The sequence below is a fragment of the Aspergillus lentulus genome (assembly GCF_001445615.1).
Source record: "Aspergillus lentulus DNA, contig: Alt09, strain: IFM 54703, whole genome shotgun sequence".
Taxonomy (NCBI): Eukaryota; Fungi; Ascomycota; class Eurotiomycetes; order Eurotiales; family Aspergillaceae; genus Aspergillus; species Aspergillus lentulus.
Window position 1 is genome coordinate 2139365 of NW_028322117.1, and position 19577 is coordinate 2158941.

A 19577-nucleotide genomic window follows, 5' to 3' on the forward strand; every position below is an offset into this window, starting at 1 on the left:
GAAAAAAGGGCTTGTTGATGGCTGAAGTAGAGGCCTGAAAGACCTGAGGGTTTTCATATGTGAGAAGAGTTATGCCGCTTTGGGACAGTAGTAAAGTGCCATATGGAAACTCGCCATAACCAAAATATGCCCCCCCCAAATGGAAAATATAGTGATAAATGATCAAACGCTACCACAGTGAGTAAGAATAGACTCGAATCAGAGTCATCAGCTGCTTGAAGAACTTGGAGGTACGGAGGAAAGGAAGCTGAAGTAGAGCTATCTACAGCTAAGCTGCATCGAGGAAAGACTATGACATATGACGCGCATCTTCGTTTCTCCTCCGCATTTCATCGTAACCTTCTCCATCCTCCCTCTGTTCGGCACTCACGCATCCCCTTTATAGTCGATTGAAGGTCAGCTGTATAGCTCAAAAATCACCCAAAATGCTTTCGCGCTTTTCTCGATCTGCTGTCTCCTCCGCCGCCCGTCGTTCTCTCCGTGTAGGCCAGATCTCAGCAACGGCGCCCGCAGTCATTCATCTTCAACCCCGATTGAACAGCGTCAACATCTCCTCCCAGGCGTTCCGTCGAGGGTTCCAATCCACCAGCTGCATCCGCAAGGGCATCTTCCCTGATTCCGCAGACCCTCCCGCCCCGAACCCGCAATCGAATAATGTCGCCGGCGCGTCCACCCATGTCACGGAACCCTCGCCGTTGACTGACGCGCAGTATCACGAATTCGCTGAGTACTATCTCAATGTGATTCAGAATGAAGTGGAGAAGGCCCAGGAGGAGGGATCTGATATCGAGGCAGAGTATAGTGTGCGTATTGCGGGCCTCCGTTCTAGATTTTTTTCTTTTCCGTTTCTTGTTTGAGGCAACTCATGCCGCCCTTGTGATCTGCAAGACATCTTTGGCTAATTTGTGGTTCGATATACGACCCCTAACTCTAGGCTGGCGTAATGAATATCTCACTTCCCGGTGTAGGAACCTATGTCCTGAACAAGCAGCCTCCCAACAAGCAGATCTGGCTCAGCTCGCCAATCTCTGGCCCTAAGCGGTACGACTGGGTCCTCGAAGGAGACCAAATGCATGAGAAGCAGGATACACATCCCTTTGGCAATGGACAATGGATCTACCTCCGCGATGGATCCAATTTAACGGATCTGTTGAATGCGGAGCTGTCGTTGAACATTGCAAAGGACGTCTACAGCGAATTTGAGAAATAGTTATTGAGTGGCCAAGAAGGAGTATGTGGATGATCAGGCGATGTTTGAGATTACCATATTCTATGACGAAGAGGTTACGGTGTATGATATGGAGATCGACATTTCAGTTTCGTCCATGGGAACGATGTAAACACCCGCATCAAGTGCATATTCACTTGCTGCGCAGATATACAATCATGAATCGAAAGTTCACCAATATAATGATCTTCTTTCCTCCCAGGTCCAGATTTCTTCACCACCAAAACGCCCTTATATGTCATCCTTGACGTGACTTAGGCCAATCTTTATCATGACCATGGTCAGATATAGCTGTGATGTCCCTTTGCCTCAATGCAAAGTGTCCTGACAGTCACCAAGACACTGTAGTCACAGGGAGTGGCTCGCAGGGTGCGCATATCCATTGGCTTGGATACGAGAGAACCAGAAAAGGACACGAAGGCCCGGACGGCTGCAGTTGTGGCGTGATTCCTGTATCCTCCATCAACGGACAAGAATCGATATTCCGAGGGAAGTCGTTCCGGTTGAGTAAGTTGACGTACGGGCTACCAGTAATTCGTGCGGCGTTTCAGAAATCGACGCGAGGAACTTTGGGCCAGCTTCATAACCTGGCTTGTCTCTGGGCTGATTTACGCTTGCACGGAAACTGCACCTGGTGCCGGCTGATTACCATCTTTGGGAAGATCAGACTGCAAGCAGAAAAACATTGTCAGCGATCCATATTCTGTGATCTAGTCGAGGCACAAACTGGCAAGCATACCACTTCAAAGATAACCCGAATCATCAAGCTGCAGCTAGGGCAGACGGCAATATCTTCGCCGTCGCGCAAGTCATCGATTGCGATTTCGAATCTGTCGCCACAGGGGCACGGGTAGTGGTATATCTGGAGATTTGGATCGAAGGTCATGTCTTCGATCTCGATTTCGTCGTAGATAGAAAGAGCTTCGTCGGCCATACTGAGCGATCGTGTCTTCTGTGCACTGGCGAATTCAAATATGATACCTCTATTGTAAAGAAAAGTACAAAGCGATCTATTGTTCTTCATCACTTAAAAACTTTTAGTGGGTCGGATCATGTGACTGCGGGGATCCAGATAACGGCCAAAGTCACGACTCCGCAACTGACGCTGGTGTTCTACTTTCCCATTGCAGGGTTGGAAGCATGGCATTGTACGGGGTGTTCTTCATGAGCGGGGGTATCTCCAAACAACGAAATTAGCAAAAAGGTTTCTAGCCACTTAGTCTCTGAATCTCTAACTTCGCCGCCTCAATCTCTTTTACGAGCAATCCGTACCGTTGGGCGATCTCTCGCATCGGGCCAGACTCAAAATGCTCTTTGTTGCTACGAGCAGATGGCTCATGAGACTCAGTAGAGTCCATACCCTCGTAGCCTTTCAGTTCCTCAAGAACTTTTCCTTGTCTCTCCTCTAGCCGTTCACGAGTCTCCTGGAGATGCTGGCGGTATCGGTCAAGGGCAGTAACAATCTCGGGAGTATAGAGTGTTGCTGCTGTGTCTAGTTTGATTATACTTTCGAGTCGTGAGTTTCAAGGCCCTTGTCATCATGCCGAGTAATCTCTTTTATCAGACATACCTTAGCTTCGCTTCCACGCCTTGCGCAACCAGAGCAAGATGTTCAGCCTTAGCCTTGGTAGCCCTGGATAGCGCGCCGTGCTTTACGCGCTCAAGCAACACAACCGTATGCTTCAGTATCTCAGCGCGTGTTTCCAGGACCTTTGCCGCTGTTACCGCCATCCGTGCACGAGCAGCTGGTATTTGCGCCAGCTGTATCTGACGCAGGTTTTGCAATCGCTCCCGCAGCTGTGATGCGAGAGGAGCCTGTGGTTTCACCTTGGATTGGTTACGGCTTGTTCGGACACGACCCCGTGTAGACAATGTAGACGTATGCGGCATCGCAGGTGCAGACGCCGCGCAATCTAGCCTCTTTCCGACGTTCGCAATTGCTCGGAGATCTTCGAGGGCGGACGATAAGGCGTTCGAAAAAGGTATGACTAATGCAGGAATGATGGAATAGAAGGCGTCAATATCCGAAGCTAAAAGGGATAGAGCTTGAGCATGTGCGCTCTCGTGGTCGTCCCCATCCTCGAGGTCAAGCCGACTAGGGGACGATTCCAGGTAGAGGGTAATCACGGCGAGAGGGTCGCGATACTGTCCACAACAGACTTTTAGCAAACTAACGGATATTTCGACTCAGATAGAGCTTATCCTGACATCATCCGGCAACCCATTGTCGGCGTCAAAAGCCAGCTGCTGTAGCGTCTGTTGCTTGATATTTTTGCTTGCGCTTCGCACTCGACATCCTCTCAGGTCCTAGAAGCAGTAAAACCACGGGTCAAATCTGCATCGTATTTGATTCTTGCACGGCCATTTTCGTCCACGCTGCCAATGCTCAAGTCAAGTGGCGCCTTGAACGTACTTCCAGTACTGCTTTTCTGGTTGGCTGCTCATCATTGGCTCGCGTCGAGCCATCGGCATTGAGTAAATTGGTTGTTATATGCAGATAAAGTTTTCCGAATTGGGGATTATTTTCAAGGATAACTGGGTCGCAGGGTGGTATCATTTTCCGAAATGGCTAAGAGTTGGAAGTTCGCAAGATGTGTAAACAAAGCTGCAAAATCACCTGCCTAGCTTTCCGTGCTCCCGCGTTACCGCAAGGTCGCCCCGTGACTTATGGATGTACCTACAACTATGGAGTACAAGACATACTACAGCGCGAGATACACAAGTCAAAAACCACAACAAGAAAGATCGGATTCCGAGGCTTTTTGCGCTTTCATTTTCACATTTCTTTCATAATCATACATGTATCTGCTGCGCCAATACCTTTTCCCAACGACTGCGGGCGGCGTCCTGCGAGCCCCTAGCACTCTCAAGTACTCACATTGACGAGTACGCTCGAGCATGTCTTGGTTCCAAGTTTCCTCACTCAGAGCTCTATGGCCGACTCAGGAATTTTGGAATTCTGCGAGCTGACAAATTGTCCCCTCAACCAAGAACCACAGAACCACAAGTACCAGCAGCAGAGCTATGAAGTGGTATCATAGAAACAAGGTAATCGGTAGAAGAAACCCCATGGTGCTGACACTCAAAAAGAATTGAAGTCATCCGCCACGTGAGCTGCCTGAATTGTGGCTTTCGCTCCCTGGACCTGCGCAGACTCGCCCGATAGGATAATAAAACGGCAAAGAAAAAGAGGGGGAAAAACACAAGGTTCGAACCCGGAAGACGAGAGTAAGTGGTTATGTACAGAGAGTCCAGAACTTGATCACAAGACCAGACTGTCTTCCAAGACAAAACGAGTCGCTAAAAGGGCATAACAGAATTTCAAAAGTCATGCTTTGATTCAGGGGAAATGCTGACGATAAGTAGTCATGAAGTGCCACAGGAGCGCGTCATGCAGTTCCCGCGAGTTGGAGCAGACAAAAGGTCTACTCTTCTTCGCTTTCTTCAGAATCATCCTCTGAATCATCGCTACTTTCATTCGCTTCCACAGACGGAAGAGGATCGGGGGAACGGCCGCCACCGCCCTGGAAACGAGAAAGGTTGCTCTCGAGCATGTTGATCTGAGCCTCCTGCTCATACTTGCTCATAGGCTTATTCTTCTTTGGCTTTGGAGCAGCCATATTTGCTGCAGTAGAAACGGACATATCCTCCTCTTCTACGACATGCGGGGCGTTCTTCTTGACGAACTTCAGTAACATCAATAGAACCTCATTAGGGAGCTCATCGATGTCAAGTTCGATCTCGGTCTCTTGTGTACCCTGATAGGAAACATTAGCACATACCATTTGAGATGATGGATGTTAAAACTCACTTTCAAGGCTGGAACGTTGCTTTGGATAATCTTCAGGGCTTCCTGCATCTTCTTGTCCGGAAGACTACTTATTCCGTTCGAGATGATCTGCTTTTCGTGATAAGTCACGTAGCGCTGCTTTTCTGGCTTTGATGACTTGGAGGAAGTCTTCTTGTCCTTCTTGCCCAAGGGAATGGTTCCGCTCTTCTTCGAATCCTTCTTTCCGGACTTGGACTTGCTAGGCTTTTTCGAACCAGGTGGAGTCTTCTTTTTCTTCTGTGTAATGGCTTCCACTTGACGCGACATTTCAGCAATTTGTTTCTGCAGCATGGTCAACTTCTCGTTGTCGTAGTCGCTCTCGTCTTCCTCTTCTTCGCTCTCTTCGGAGGAAGAGCTAACGCTCTGGTGTTCTGGGTGGGGTTCATGAGCCTCTAGGTAACGTGTCTTCTGAGCCCACTTGTTTTCGAATATCTCCTGGAATCTCTGTCCGGCCATGTAGGTAGGATCTCCTGGGATGTTAAACTTGAAGCAGTTCTTGAATATTTGCCGCATGTCAACCTCAAATTCCTTGGCATTCTCGTACTGGCCAGTCTTGAGTTTGGACTGGACAGTGGAAAGATCCATCGGCTTCTTAATAATGCTGTGATAAGTTGGAATGTTCAGTGCAACCGGATCCACAGGGAAGTAGAAAGGGGCAGCCCAGTTGTAGTGCTTGGGTTTGTGGAGCTCATCCAAGACTTCCTGACAGAATCGCAGTTCCCACTGGTACTTCTTCTTCTTGGGCTTGGTGGAATAAGGTAAATCCCGTTTGGGGGGATGAATCGAGCGCTTGGGACGGCCATCAGTATTGGTAGAGTCACGACGGATCAAAGGCAGGCCTTCTGGTCCAAGAGCAAAAGTCGTGGCTTGAGGGGAAGTGGCGGTCGGGCGAGCTGTAGACGTCCCAATGCTAGTGCGCGGTTCCCGATGAGCCGCTGAAGTTTTGGTGGAAACCTTCTTCGGCTTCTTCTCCTCAATCTCATCAGCCTTGGGTAGGTTCATCATTTGCTTCTCGAATGTGCCTTTGAGCTTCAATCCCTCTTGTGACACCACGTGGTCGGGTCCATTGAAAGTAACTGCATTTTGCACCATCAAATTGAAATCATCCACGACGGCCTGAGCAGTCTTGTACTCATTATTCTTCAATTTGCGCTCGATTGTCCCAAGATCCATAGGATGCTTGATAATCTGCGGATAGTGGGGAATGTTCATCTTGACCGGGTCGACAGGTTCGCGGTAGAAGCGAGCATCATTCATGCGCTTCAAACTCTGAATACCTTTGAGGACGAATTTATGTTGGACCTTAGTCATGGTCGCCTCCCCATTCACAGTGGTGCGGGCAGGTGCTTCGGTCACAGGTGTTGGCAGATCAGGAAGCTTGACCTCAGCTGAGCCTTCATCTTCCAGCTTGGTACGTTTGGCAGCGGGCTCATCATCGGCGTCTGCATCGCGCTCACGGGATACCTTCGTTGGAGACATCGGAACATCTGGCGCGTCAGGCATGTCTTGGTCGGAAGTCTGCAGATTCGGTACAGTTGGCGCCTTACTAGTAGCGTCATCACCGGGCACGGTGTCCAGCTTCGCACTAGTAGAAGGATGATGAGGCAGCTCGGTTTTCACGCCAGAATCCTGTCCATTATTCTCCACCTTGGCATCGGACGACGAATCAGTCGGTGGCTTTGATACATCTTGCGATGCCTTCGTGTCTTGCGGTGAGGCCTTTGAGCCCGTCTCCTGCATCACAGGCGCGTTAGGAACCAAGTTGTCCCCGTTTGGCTCTTGGTTTGATCCATCCGCAGGCGTGGAAGTAAAAGATTTCTCTTCTTCCTTCTCCGTTGCTGTCGTCGTCGATGGTGCATGAACGTCCGCAGGGGTTTGAGTAGGTGACTTTGGGGGGGAAACAGTGGAGCCGGCGCCATTCGTCAACGACGGCTGTTCAGTACCGTGGCCATTTAATGTGGCGGTCTTGTCATTTCCCTCGGGCTTGTTCGTACCATTAATCGACGCTGTTTCCGTCACATGATTCTGCGGGCTACTTATAGGAAATTAGCGAGCTCGTCAATTTATCAATGTGGTGGAAGGACTCAGCTTCGTAAAACGTACCTTGTGCGACCAATATCAACAGATGAGGCACCATTTGGCGACGGCGGCAGTTGAGGCTTGTCCTCCTTGACAACAGGAGGAGCCTCGGGAGGCGGCGTCGCCATTGAGGACAACAGTTATCACCTTTCTTGGGGAGCCCGTAATACAAGGATCTAACGGAGCAGGAAGAGGCTGTTCTCAGTTGAAGTTTAGATAGCGACAACGACAATAATGCACTGAATAGGTATTCTCTGCGCTAACACAGACTAATGATTCGATTCGGTAACCCGTCAAGCAGAAAATCTGGTTAGATGACAGAAGACACAAGGAGAAGTGTTGCCTCTAGCGGTCGCAAAGAGTCGCGACGCCGAGAAGTGTTGCGGAAGATACAAAAACGAGGAAGATTAGCGCAGGTCGGAAGTGGAGAATGCGACAAGGAGGATTTTATATTGCCAAGAGGCGGTAACTGAGCAATCACGTGGGCGGCAAATCAGTTTGACTAAGCTGGAGGCAAAGTCGTAGGAGAACGGAGAGATAGAAGATTAGCAAAGCGGACAACTTTGCGTCAACCAAAAGAGGAGTCTGAGAAAGGCTGAGAATCAGGTGATTTTCACGCAACGGTTCTCTGACACGTGCCTCTGTCAACGCCTGAGGTAAAGGAAAAGCGTTCAGCAGAATAGGGGTTAAGTCGACACTGAAGCTTGGTGTGTTCAGAGATAAGAGTTATATGACAGGAAATAAGTAGGTGCAGGGGGCTGCGACTGGGATTATGATGTGAGAGCGCGTCGCGAAATACGCGTTGTGATGATAAAGTGGTAGTAAGCTGATGAATGCGAGGGCGGTAACCGAGGATACGGAGAAAATAAGATCAAATATTAATAAATAAGGGCGGTCAGCACTCAGCAGGCAGACAGTGGGACAGATAAGGGTCAAGGTGAATAGAAAGGGCCAGGCGTGACCGGGCGCGGGTGCAACGCAGCTCTCAGCTCAGCTCCAGAAACAGAGACTGAGAAAATCCGAGGAGGGTGCTAGAATCTTTAAGTACGAACGGCCGCGTCGCGCTCGTCCGTCCTCTGCCGCTAGCCCCATCTGTGGCGCTAATCCCAATCATTCTAGTTCAAGCCATTTAGCAGGCGCTGATTGGTTGCGCGATGACGCGTTCTACGAAATCTGATATATTATTGGTTGTGGCTTATTTTAGTGTGGAACCTTTGTACCAGAAGTTTTTTCTGTCGGAACCATCACCCATCTTCGAAAAAGACACTCCTAAAATGATCACAAAATTTTCGGATCAAATGGATCGAAACAAGCTGCACACGAAATCAGAACGGTAGGAGTTAATCTGACTGTAATCAAAATGAGCCAATTGTGGTTCAGTTCTGTGAGATAATGATATGGATTTGAGGTGAAACTAGCCAAGTGGGAGGTCAGATATGGCATACCCAAACCTGTTAGGCATTCACATTCAGGAAGAGTAGCATCACAAAATCCTTGGTTTGGGAAAGAGTTGTGCTGAGGCTTACTCAGGGAAGAGATCCATGTGCTGGCCGCCTTCCGATTATGGAAGTCAGGGTTGAGCCCTGAGTCAACTTCCTTCCGTCCCCTTGCGTTGGAGGCTTGTAGGTCGCATCAGACCTAGCGTGTCACATAATGACGCAAGACTGCCCAGTGCAAAGAGGAACCACAAATTTGCGCAAGGTAAACAAGTCGCCAAGGCACCTTTCCTTTTCTGGCAATCTCTCAGACGGACATATCTGACCTTGACAGAGGTAAGTACCGTACGAAATCCAGATTGTAAGTCTCAATGTAGACATACTAAAGGACGATTCGTCTCACCACACCTACTTCTGAACAGCAAGAGTCCATAGCTCCACATCGAATGCAGCCGAGAGTAATTGTGGCGCTGCCGCAGCCTTGACAATCAACGTCCAGCGAAGAACCCATCCTGTAAAGCACATTGTAAAGTAATTGGAGACTAGAGAATGACTGTCCGAGCTGCTTCCCTGACTTTGACTGACGCTTGTTTATCAGGTTGTTTTGAAACAGGGTGGTTGGAAACATACAGCTTCCTGCTCAGAAAGTCCGTCATAATTGGTGATTAGTAGGCCGGCTGCATTAACGTGCTCAGCATAGTTGAACAGATTCAGGAGTCAAAAGTATCAACAGCATTGGCGATCTGATGCTGTTGCTTGATGTCGAGGTCACCAGAAATTTGCCACAATGTCATGAGCCCTCATATCGAAATGAAATGAAGTTAAGGAGATTGGAGTCTTCTTTCTTCAAGCCAGCCTGGGTACAGGCGCAGTCTTGAGTATTTTCGGTGAGGCGACAAGCATGGCTGAAATTTTCATCAATCAGGCAACAAATGGTAATCACTTTTGCTGAGGCCTAGGCAGATGATAGTTCACAGCCATCTCTTCAGCTGAGATTTCAGGAATGATCCTTGGTAAGGCGACCTAAATAGCACTCTTCATACTCTTGCTGATTGAACTTTTGTTTGAAATCCCTGAGCAGTAAGCACTCTCCGTAGAAAGCCTGCAAAAGCGGACAGTAGCGGATTAGATAAGACACTTGATCGCGGAACTTCACAAACACTAGACCGCTTCCAGACTAGCGCAATATAGCCTCTACAGAACTTTTTTTTCCTTCTCAGTAACACTGCCCAGATACGGCGACCGTTGGCAGCTCGACAAGGTCAAAACATTCAGGTCTGCGTTGATCACGATACTTCTCGGCGTCTGTCTTGTGTTACCTTTACCCGCACAGTCTGCCAAAAATGGGCAAAAAGGCTTCTCGCCCTCCCGTTTCGAAGACTTCGTCCGCTGCATCGCCCGCAGTGTCCGGCCTCACATACACCGGGAATAAGTCTTCGATACTGAAAGCGTCGTTTGCACCCTCTGGGTATCAATTGGCGCTTTTTGCGTCTGTCATTCAGGGTCTCGATGGTCAGCACCTCCGAATTCACGACACAAATACCGGCCGGTTACAATGCGAACATGTCCTGGGTCCCAAGGAGACTATCACATCTCTAGATTGGGGCTACTTCCCTAGCAGACAAAGAGACCGTGATCAGCAAGGGAAGAAGAAGCGGAAGCGCCATTCTGATGTCAATGGTGCTAGCAATGGATTCGAGCAAGGCGATGTAGTTGTTGCTTTTGGTACAAACGCCTCCGAAATCCGCATGTACTCGCCTACCGAAGACAAGATTGTGGGGGCACTCGAGGGTGTACATGACAGAGGTGTTGTGGATTTTAAGTTCACTGCGAACCGACCGGGTCAGGAAGGTTGGAGTATTGGTGGTGATAACAAACTAGTGCAATGGGATCTACGTACCGGAAAGAGTACCAGGTTGGTTTCTTCAATTCATTGATACCTCATTATAACTCCAGCTGACAGTGTTTTGTAGAACAATTCATCTACCAGCATCCACAGGTTATAGCACCCTTTCTCGCCCCGTGCCCTCTAATCCGCCCGTCGTCTGCGCCTCTCAAACGCCCTACCTGATCGACGTTGAAGGAGATGAATCGACTGCATCTTTCCCAGCGATGCCGAACCAGATTCGGGAAATTATAACTTCCTCCACAGACTCCCTCGCGGCAGCTCTCTTTCTTGCCTCTGATGGCGATCGCTACATCAATGTCTTTGACGTTGAGGGCCGCAAGCTTGTGTTGAACCTCGTTGCAGATACAGAAGTATCATCCTTGGCGTTGACTTCGGGTGCCGGACAAAAAACAGATGACACTCTGGCAGTCGAGAAGCAAATCCTCGCAGCTGTGACCGAAGACGGTACTATTGAACTTTTCACGAGACCTTTCGTGCCGCCAAAGGACCAGAGCTCCAAGACCAGTCTCAAGGCGAGGGGAAGGCAACTGACGAGGCGGGCGGAGTCATCAATCAAGATCACTCAGTCTGAGACTTCGGATGCCTCTGTACCTGTCGTCGCAGCAACTTTCCAAGGAACTGATATTTTAGTTGTGTGGGCCGAAGGAGGCATCATTCCGGTCTTTGAGCGCATCAACTGCATTGATATAGATACTGAGGAGCTAGCTTTCACTGGGTTGAAGAAGATTGTCAAGACCAAGTCTAGCTCGGTTCTTGCCTCGGTCACAACGAATGGAGTTCGAGCTGCAGGTGAAACCCAAGTCGATGAATCTCGAGCAGTGGTCGAACAAGGGGACCTCGTGGAGGATGATGTCGAGATGCAAGACACGAGGGCGGATGCAACAGTGGCCGACAGTGAGGAGGATTCGGAGGACGACGACGATGATGCGAAGAAGCAGGTTGAGAAGAAGGAGACTCGGCAGCGGAAGCAGAAGAAGGATGCGGATAGTGACGTTGAGATGCGATCAGGAGCCGGAGATGAAGAGGATGCGGAAGAGGACGAAACGGGAGAGCCATCCTTTGGCGAGCTTTTACGGGCCAATGCTTCGGAAGAAATTGATGTGGAAGCCGAGCTTGAGGACGACGTTCGTATCGGATCTCTCGTCCCTGGGAAACCCAGCGCAGCGGTGCAGCAGATCACCTCTGGCGTCACGTTGTCTACGGTCCTTACGCAGTCACTCAAGACGAACGACAATGGGATGCTCGAATCATGCTTCCATACAGGTGACCTTACCATTGTCCGTGAAACCATTCAACGTCTCGACTCGTCGCTCGCCGCCACTCTGCTCCAGAAGCTGGCCGAGCGTCTCTCATCTCGCCCGGGCCGGTACGGACACCTTCTCGTGTGGGTACAGTGGACATGTGTTGCTCATGGTGGCGCTCTCGCCGGCAAGCCAGAACTGCTAAAGCGGATGTCTACCCTGTTCAAGGTTATGGACCAGCGCTCGTCGAGTCTGTCTTCCTTGCTGTTGCTCAAGGGCAAACTCGACATGTTGCATGCACAGCTGGGACTTAGACAGTCCCTCCGCGGCGGAGCCGAGGGCATGGACAGCGAGGATGAGGACAACGTCATTTACGTCGAAGGCCAGGAAGAGTTGGAGGATGAGGATAGCGATGCCGACACTGCGAAGAACGCAGTAACGCCGCGGACCAAGTCGATACGTGATCAGACCTATGACGAGGACGAGTCCATGATTGACGGAGAGCAGTCCGGACGGGACGAGTCGGATGATGAAGAGGATGAAGGCAGCGATGAAGAGGAAGAGAACGAGGAGGACGTGTTCGACGTTGAGGCGGACGAGTCCGTTGGTTCTTCTGACGCTGAGGAATCTTTGGAGGACGAGGACGACGAGGATGACGATGATGCGGAAAGTGCAGGCTCGATGGCAGACTTCATCGCCGACACCGAAGATGAGGAGTCGGATGACGATGGACTCTCTGCGCAACCCCCGCCGTCCAAGAAAGCCAGGTTTGGCGGTAGTGGAGGAAAAGAGAAGAAGTCGGGAAGGCGATAGATAATACCCTGATTCTTCTGCTTTAGGCTCCCGTGTCTGGTTCCTCTTGTTTGCCACTTTTCTGTGATCTGTTACTATGTGGATGGAGAATTTTTTTTTTTTTTTTTTGAACAAAAGTAAAAGAGACTTTCATTTTTTTCTGAGACTGTGGCCGCCAACTGTGATTGCATTAGAGGGTGGAAGGGCACACCATTCGCTGTATACATTTAGTTACTACCTAGATACTTGTATATGCGCAATTAATCTCAAGAATTCCTTCTGGCCCTGATCGTCTGCATATGAGACTCATAGAGCTCTCAACTATCCTATCATGACTTCCTCAGCCAACATGACTGATCTGCACGGTTGGAATGATAAAAATATATTTTCTTCCCCGGGCACCGCAACCAACCATCATTCAAAAATCAACCTCCGTCGCTTTACAGGCACCCTGATACAAAACTTGATGCGCTGGTTCCTCATCCCCTAAAGGCACAGCCATCGCGACCGTCACCTCATCACTTGGATACTTCGTATAATGCCCATCCGCACTGACATCCGCCGTATCCAATGCTAGAATCGTCCCATGCTTCCCCCCCAGAATCCAGGCCTCGTCCTCTGAATGGGGCAAAGTGATATGTGCCAGTCCAGAAAGGAAAATCACCCACCTTTCCTCGAATCAGCAACTCTCCGTTCCTATATGATTCTTGTGGACGACGTGAGTAGGATAAACTGGGAATGATACATACTGTCTCACGGGAGCATTGTGTATCCCGCCATCTAATCGAGCGGGAACAATAGTGTATGTCGCGTTGTCCCCTACAGGGCCGAGGGAGAGCGAAGCGCTGCCTGCAATACCTGGTTGAGTCGATGAAGTGAAACCCGGTTCGAGTGACCAGCATTCCAGCGTCGACAGGTTGTTTCGGGCGCCGATGACCGTGATGTTTAGGGTGGTAGGCATAGATGTCACGGCTGTGCTCGCAATGGCACCCGGAAGAATGGATGCCACAAACTGCAAGAAGGACACCATGATGGCGACAAGCTGTGTGTGTAAGTTGACTGTAAGTCGCAAGCCTAAGCTTGAGTATCGCCTTCCATCAAACTCAACCAAGTTAGACAAGTCTTGTGCTTGAACCGCGCTATTGATCTCTGCGGAATGTCGATCCATGCTGTCTGATTATTATTGAGCCAGTAGAAGGACGCGATTATGCATGCCGAGTCAACCCCTGCGAAGATTGAAGGGCCCAATTATCGCTCACAGACGAGACAAATATTGCGTTCAGCAGTTGCTGAATGGTGCACGGTTGGACTTTTGGCGTGTTTCCTCTGTATATTATTCTTCAATAAGGTTCGTACAAACTAGGGACTATGTAGTACGCGGTACAGGTATACACAGTGTGTATTATTCCTGTGCACAGGGCAAAGACAGTATAGTATGATCGACACTATCGGATGATCGACGGTTCGAAGATCTTGGGAAGGACCCAACATAATTGGTCTGGTTCCAGACTCGATAAGCACCGGCGAGGATAGGAGAATATGGCCATTGGATCAATAGGGATACGAAAGGATACATTAAAAATATTTACTCTTTGCTGGTCAATGTCCTCCGCCTTCGTCGATATGAATTTATATCGCACCAGAACTGAAACACGGGGGCATTCACACAAGACAAGATCCCAACTATCTGATGATTTCGTTCCCTGGCTTCTCTAGCCCTTCAAGTCCTTCAAGAATCTGGCTGCCTCCGAACGGGCCGCAAGCTGCGGCCGTACTTTTCTTTGGCCTGCTCCACACCTCGTGAAATTTTACAGTCTGGTCACTAGACGCAACGATAATGCATCCCTCATCCAGTGTCCGAGGGCACCATAGGCCTCCTTCTTTTGCACTTGGTCGTAATTGAATGGGGTGCGACGTACGGCGGTCGGGTTCGCTTTGCCCTCGCCTGCGCTGGATCGTGGACGCTGAAGACGAGATGCTGGTCGCACGATCGAGAAGATCCTGCATAAGGACATGTGCCTTTCCTGGGTAACTTACAGCGCAGATAGCGCGCCCACAATGAACTGCACCAGCGTTGCTTATCCCATCCCAACTAGTGCCATAGGGACCCCACGGGATTGCTGCGATCTGCTCGCAGCTCGGCCACGCAAAGACAGCGATTCTGTACGGGTGCTCTGGCTGTGCGAACCCAAAAGTGGCGACAATCTCCCTTCGCCTTTTGCTCCAAATAAGGCTAGTCACTTGTGCATACACATTGATGGACGCCAGGCACGCCCCAGACGGGGCATGCCAGAAATGAATGGCTCGGTCGTTCGAGCCGCCTCCGGTGGCAAGGAGAGACGGTTGCCATGGCGCAAAGGCAATTGCTTTGACGGCTGCCGCATGGGCCAATATATGCTTCTGCCTATTTGGGGGTATCGTTGCCGTTCTCTCAGTCCCCAAGGCGAGCGACTCGGTGTGTTTAAGGAGTGATGCTTGTGAAGAACCGAGGCGAAAGTGAGACCATGGAGGAAGCAAATTGAGAAAGTCACGCCGCCTGAATAGTCGCTTGCTTGTGCTTGCAGAAAGGGAAGAGAATGCATTCTGACATTGCACGCCTATCGACTGGCAAGTTCGGGCTGATTTACAAGGTTTTGTTGTACGGTTGAGCTGTCGCCAGGGCATGAGATCACGGAGCTCGAAGATTAGACACGCGTTATCGTTTCCCCCAGTGGCCAAGTAGGCCCCATCTGGAGACCACGTTATACCACAAATCCTCTGAGTATGTGCGGAAATTCTGGCAAGTAGGGTGATAGCACCGTTCCAACCAAACTGTTCTCGAATCTCCTCACTGGGCCATTCTACTGAGTAGTACCATATGTTGCCAAGTTCATCACCGACAGCAAGGTCCTCTGTGTTGACTTCAACGTTGTGGAACCGCTCAGAGAACCTGCGCGTCACTGTTTGCCTGAAAGCCACCGAAGTGATACTGTTGGGATGACTAATTTCATAGCGTGGCTCGGCTTCAGGAGCACTCCAGAGGGTGACCAGCCCACTTCGCCTTCCGACGGCCAGAATGTCTTTGCCTCCGCTCTCGGACGAGAAAGATAGAGAGATTACGAAATTTGAGGGATGATGGTCCGCGAAGGGGGGATACAGCACGCCAAAAATCTCCGACCAAATATACACGCGATGGGCAAGCCCAACAGCGAGAACTCCAGAGGTAGGTGAATACGCGAGTGTTGTGCAATAGAAGTCATCGCGAAGATAAGGGGCGTCCAGGATCCGGAATGGTCGTGCTGGTACGATGCTCTCAGCGTCCTCTTTTGCACCGGTCGACGTCCCTGTCAGGCACAAACATTAGCACCTCCGAAGATGGTTTGGAGAGCCGATACTCCCCTTCTCTACAAAGAATAATTATGTGATATTATATCTTATTGAAAAACTTTGATATGTGAGTGACCCGGACAAACACAAGTATCTTTTTGTGCCAAAGGGGTGGCATCAAGCATAGTGCTGTAAGCTAACATGCTTTCATAGATTTTGGAATGATAGCTCCGTCATTGAGGCTGTCTCATTCAATGTTGAAGATTCACTAAACGGAAGCAAGCAAATTCCTTGACTTACATTGATCTGCCTCTCCCCTTTTCCAGGCGCTGCCTTTCCATGTTAACGGAGAGAAACGCTCGTAATCAGGGTGCGACGGACTCGGCTTCGACTCGAGCAGAGGCCATAGCCTGCACTTCAGTATCTTGACTATCGGGTCGATATTCAAAGCAAGAGCTACTCTCGACTCGTGCTTTTCTGGCTCTTCAGACGACGCAGCTTGAGAGAAAAATCTGGCCGTATGCACCGGAGCGGTCGCTCGACTCGTAAGGCGACCTCTAGTGTTACCAGGTATCCCTATAAATTGTCGACCTAGCATGGCAGACGTTCCACCGACGCTCCATACGGCCCCAGCGCTGACCTGTCTGAGAGGGTCCCGTGGTCCGAACTCACTGCCACTCCTGATAGCTGAGCCGCTGATGAGGTGGGGAATATAGTGAGGGCCGAAGGTACGCCCGGATTGTATTCTCGGGACACTTGCAGATCTGCGCGGCCGCTCAGGCATAAAGGGATCTGAGCTCGGTGTGCGTTGTCGCAGAAGCTTTTCTTCAGGGGTCAGGGTCTGCGTAGGCTTTCCCATTCGCAACAGTGTGGACGGAGGATCAACGAACTCTCTCAAAGGGATGAATCTGTCTGGAGATTTTGGGCTCCTAGAGCCCTTTGCCATTACAACACCATTGAAAGTCCGCCTAAATCTTCCGCGACCTCTCTCAATAGCGGTCTCCTTGCCTGTTGACAGGAGCGTCGTAGCTCCAAAACCGTCTGTGCTATTGGGGATCTGCTGCCCGCGGTTCTTCATGCACGCACTTTCAGAAGCAAATGCGCTAATAGAGAGCCTCTCGAATGAAGGCAAAAGAGATTGTACTTCGTCCGAAGGTTCAATTGATGTATCAAATAGAGGCAAAGGAATGGTAGCAGAGTCGACTAATCGCACGGACTCGCGTTCTTTGGTTGTCGATTGCGTATCATGCAAAAAGCTGCTTGCTGCAGAGACTTCTGAGCTTTTCGAGGAGCGACATGCCGAATTTGTCATTCTGTAACGCGCTCGAGAGACAAAATGTATATACTATGTGGGCTGATAAGTGCTATGGAAAAGGAATGAAATACAGCGCCGCTAGCAAAACACGGGGCCATAAGTAAAAGCTATTGATGATCAGCACATTGTTGGATCATAACAGGGCCTGAGACTGTCAGATACAAAAGAGAGTATAGGCAGTGTGTGTGGTTGTTTTGGTTGTCCTTGTATGAGGGCAAAACACGTGACCTTTCTGAATCTGGAAGGCAGCTTCTGTTAGGCAAGCGTTACGCCTGCTTCACCGTACTTGTCAATCCCCGAAGGAGGTGTCTCGCGGGAAAAGTCCAGAACGACCTGCATATGCTGATGTGACTATTACTTCAATATGGCTGGTGTATAGTTCCACGATCTGACCAAATGTAATATCTACACATTTGGACTAACTTTTGTTCCGTAGCATGGAATTCCCCGCTACAGTTCGTTGGGAGAGCGATCCGAAGAGGCCCTCCAACAGGAACTACGCAAAATTCAAAACTATCAAGCGCTTGACCGGCTTGTTCGTGACAAGGTAGGATTCGATTCTCCTGCTTGTATTTCCCGTGTATCTTCTTCCATACCTCATAGTAGACGACAAAAGACTGATGAAGCTTGCCAGATCGCTGGACATGATTATACACCTGAAACTCTTCAAAAGATCTCTGAATTACTGAGCAGCAACCCAGAATACTATACAGTATGGAACTACCGACGGAGGATTCTGCAACATGAGTTCAATTTGGCATCATCAAATGACTCAGAGGAGGCTGTAACAAGTCAGATAGCAGCGCTGATCAAAAATGATCTGCAATTCCTAATACCCCTCCTCCGGAAATTTCCCAAGTGCTACTGGATATGGAATTATCGCATGTGGGTTCTTGATGAAGCCAAGCGTCTTCTCCCTCGAGCTGTTGCTCGGAAATTCTGGCAAGAAGAGCTTGCCCTTGTGGGTAAGATGCTTAGCTTGGATAGCAGAAACTTCCATGGCTGGGGTTATAGACGATTTGTCGTAGAGTCACTGGAAAACCTTGCACCGGAAGACCAGGAAGTGCGAAGCATGGCACAGGGTGAATTTGAGTACGCAAAGAAGATGATAGGCACGAATTTGTCCAATTTCTCTGCCTGGCACTATCGCACGAAGCTCATCCAGCGACTGCTGAGCGAGCGGTCCGCCAGTGACGAGACACGCAAGAAGATGCTCGACGATGGTCAGTTCTCCATTCAATCTGAATAGGTGTCTGCTACTGGGACGATGCTGACAGGGATAGCAGAACTGGAGCTCATCCACCGTGCTCTGTGTGACCCTTACGACCAGTCACTGTGGTTCTATCACCAGAACCTGATGTGTACTTTTGATCCTTCACTATCAGATCAGACGATGGCGCCAAATCTGAGTAATGATGAACGGTTAGAATATCTGCGCAAGGAAATCGACGAGATTCAAGACATGCTTGATGGGGCAGAGGATTGCAAATACATATACCAGGCGCTGATTGACTGTACTCTTTTGGCAACGAAAGTGAAAGGGACTATGCCCAGTACCGACAAGGAGAACATTTTAAGCTGGCTTTCTGAACTTAAGAAGTTGGATCCGCTACGATGTGGACGATGGCTAGATTTCGAGAAGTCGCTCTGCGCCGATGTATGAACGATTTGGTTATGTTGTGGAAATTCCACGACGATTTCATGATGATCCTGAACCACATAATCTGGATTATTTATCTACCTTGCACATTATTGCCTCTTGAAGTTCCGCCGATCGAGTGTGGAGCGGGTGACATGCATCTCGAAACTAACATCGGACCAGTTTCAGAATAACAAGTGGCAACAGCGTTTCAGTTACACGATAGGAGCGTGCGTCTCAGCGGTCACAGAAACTATTATCTACATCCTTTATCGAACAGGTTGTAGATTGACGTAGGCGACCATCAGAGTCAGCTAAGTAGGTAATAATGATGAGAGCTTAAAAATAAGAACAGTGGACAACTGGTACCTGAAACTGTGGGCCAGCCAACTCGCCGTCTCCCAACCGTAGAACTAGGTCGAGACCTAAGGTACTAGCCACAAACAGTCTTGGCTCTCCCATCAAAATAACGGTACCTTAGATCCATTATTGAGCGGAGAGAGTTATCAACTCCCAACTCCAAGAGACTAGAGTAAGTAGGTAGTCAACCATTAAGCCATTTGAATTGCTTGAAGTTGGGTTTGACATTCTACTTGTCTTACTTGTTTCCTTCCCCTTTTCCCCCTTTACCAACCCAAGATTTGCCTGGTGGCTTTGTTCCATTCTGAGTTCAGACCATCCAACCTCCGCTCCCTTTCGGACGTATCGCACCTCCGCCCACTGCTCGCCTCCCCCTTCCCTCCCCTATCATGGACTTTTGTTGTCCTGATCTTCCGGCACCTCTTATTTCGTGATCAAAATTA

At 49.6% G+C, this 19577-nt stretch overlaps 7 protein-coding genes across 7 annotated transcripts; 3 read left to right on the forward strand and 4 right to left on the reverse strand.

Annotated features, from left to right (window-relative positions):
• Positions 1-425: 425 nt before the first annotated feature.
• Positions 426-1210, forward strand: ALT_5525 (frataxin family protein; the record flags this gene model as incomplete). Its single annotated transcript, XM_033554717.1, has 2 exons — positions 426-803; positions 935-1210. 2 exons carry the CDS (start codon positions 426-428, stop codon positions 1208-1210), a joined length of 654 nt encoding a protein of 217 aa, XP_033410608.1.
• A 626-nt stretch (positions 1211-1836) lies between these two features.
• Positions 1837-3785, reverse strand: ALT_5526 (uncharacterized protein; the record flags this gene model as incomplete). The annotated part of the gene is made up of 6 exons (XM_033554715.2): positions 1837-1896; positions 1968-2211; positions 2501-2734; positions 2799-3373; positions 3437-3535; positions 3642-3785. The coding sequence occupies 6 exons, from the start codon at positions 3783-3785 to the stop codon at positions 1837-1839; spliced, it is 1356 nt and encodes a 451-aa protein (XP_033410606.2).
• An 868-nt stretch (positions 3786-4653) lies between these two features.
• ALT_5527 (putative transcription regulator BDF1) lies at positions 4654-7264 on the reverse strand (the record flags this gene model as incomplete). The annotated part of the gene is made up of 3 exons (XM_089599922.1): positions 4654-4986; positions 5040-7089; positions 7161-7264. 3 exons carry the CDS (start codon positions 7262-7264, stop codon positions 4654-4656), a joined length of 2487 nt encoding a protein of 828 aa, XP_089455799.1.
• Positions 7265-9915: 2651 nt separating this feature from the next.
• Positions 9916-12535, forward strand: ALT_5528 (WD40 repeat and Utp12 domain-containing protein; the record flags this gene model as incomplete). Its single annotated transcript, XM_033554713.2, has 2 exons — positions 9916-10487; positions 10546-12535. The coding sequence occupies 2 exons, from the start codon at positions 9916-9918 to the stop codon at positions 12533-12535; spliced, it is 2562 nt and encodes an 853-aa protein (XP_033410604.2).
• Positions 12536-12932: 397 nt separating this feature from the next.
• On the reverse strand, positions 12933-13544 carry ALT_5529 (uncharacterized protein; the record flags this gene model as incomplete). Its single annotated transcript, XM_033554712.1, has 2 exons — positions 12933-13182; positions 13264-13544. 2 exons carry the CDS (start codon positions 13542-13544, stop codon positions 12933-12935), a joined length of 531 nt encoding a protein of 176 aa, XP_033410603.1.
• A 778-nt stretch (positions 13545-14322) lies between these two features.
• On the reverse strand, positions 14323-16898 carry ALT_5530 (WD40 repeat domain-containing protein; the record flags this gene model as incomplete). Its single annotated transcript, XM_089599923.1, has 3 exons — positions 14323-14478; positions 14552-15837; positions 16121-16898. 3 exons carry the CDS (start codon positions 16896-16898, stop codon positions 14323-14325), a joined length of 2220 nt encoding a protein of 739 aa, XP_089455800.1.
• Positions 16899-18018: 1120 nt separating this feature from the next.
• Positions 18019-18798, forward strand: ALT_5531 (Rab geranylgeranyltransferase BET4; the record flags this gene model as incomplete). Its single annotated transcript, XM_089599924.1, has 2 exons — positions 18019-18358; positions 18419-18798. 2 exons carry the CDS (start codon positions 18019-18021, stop codon positions 18796-18798), a joined length of 720 nt encoding a protein of 239 aa, XP_089455801.1.
• Between the last annotated feature and the right edge of the window lie 779 nt (positions 18799-19577).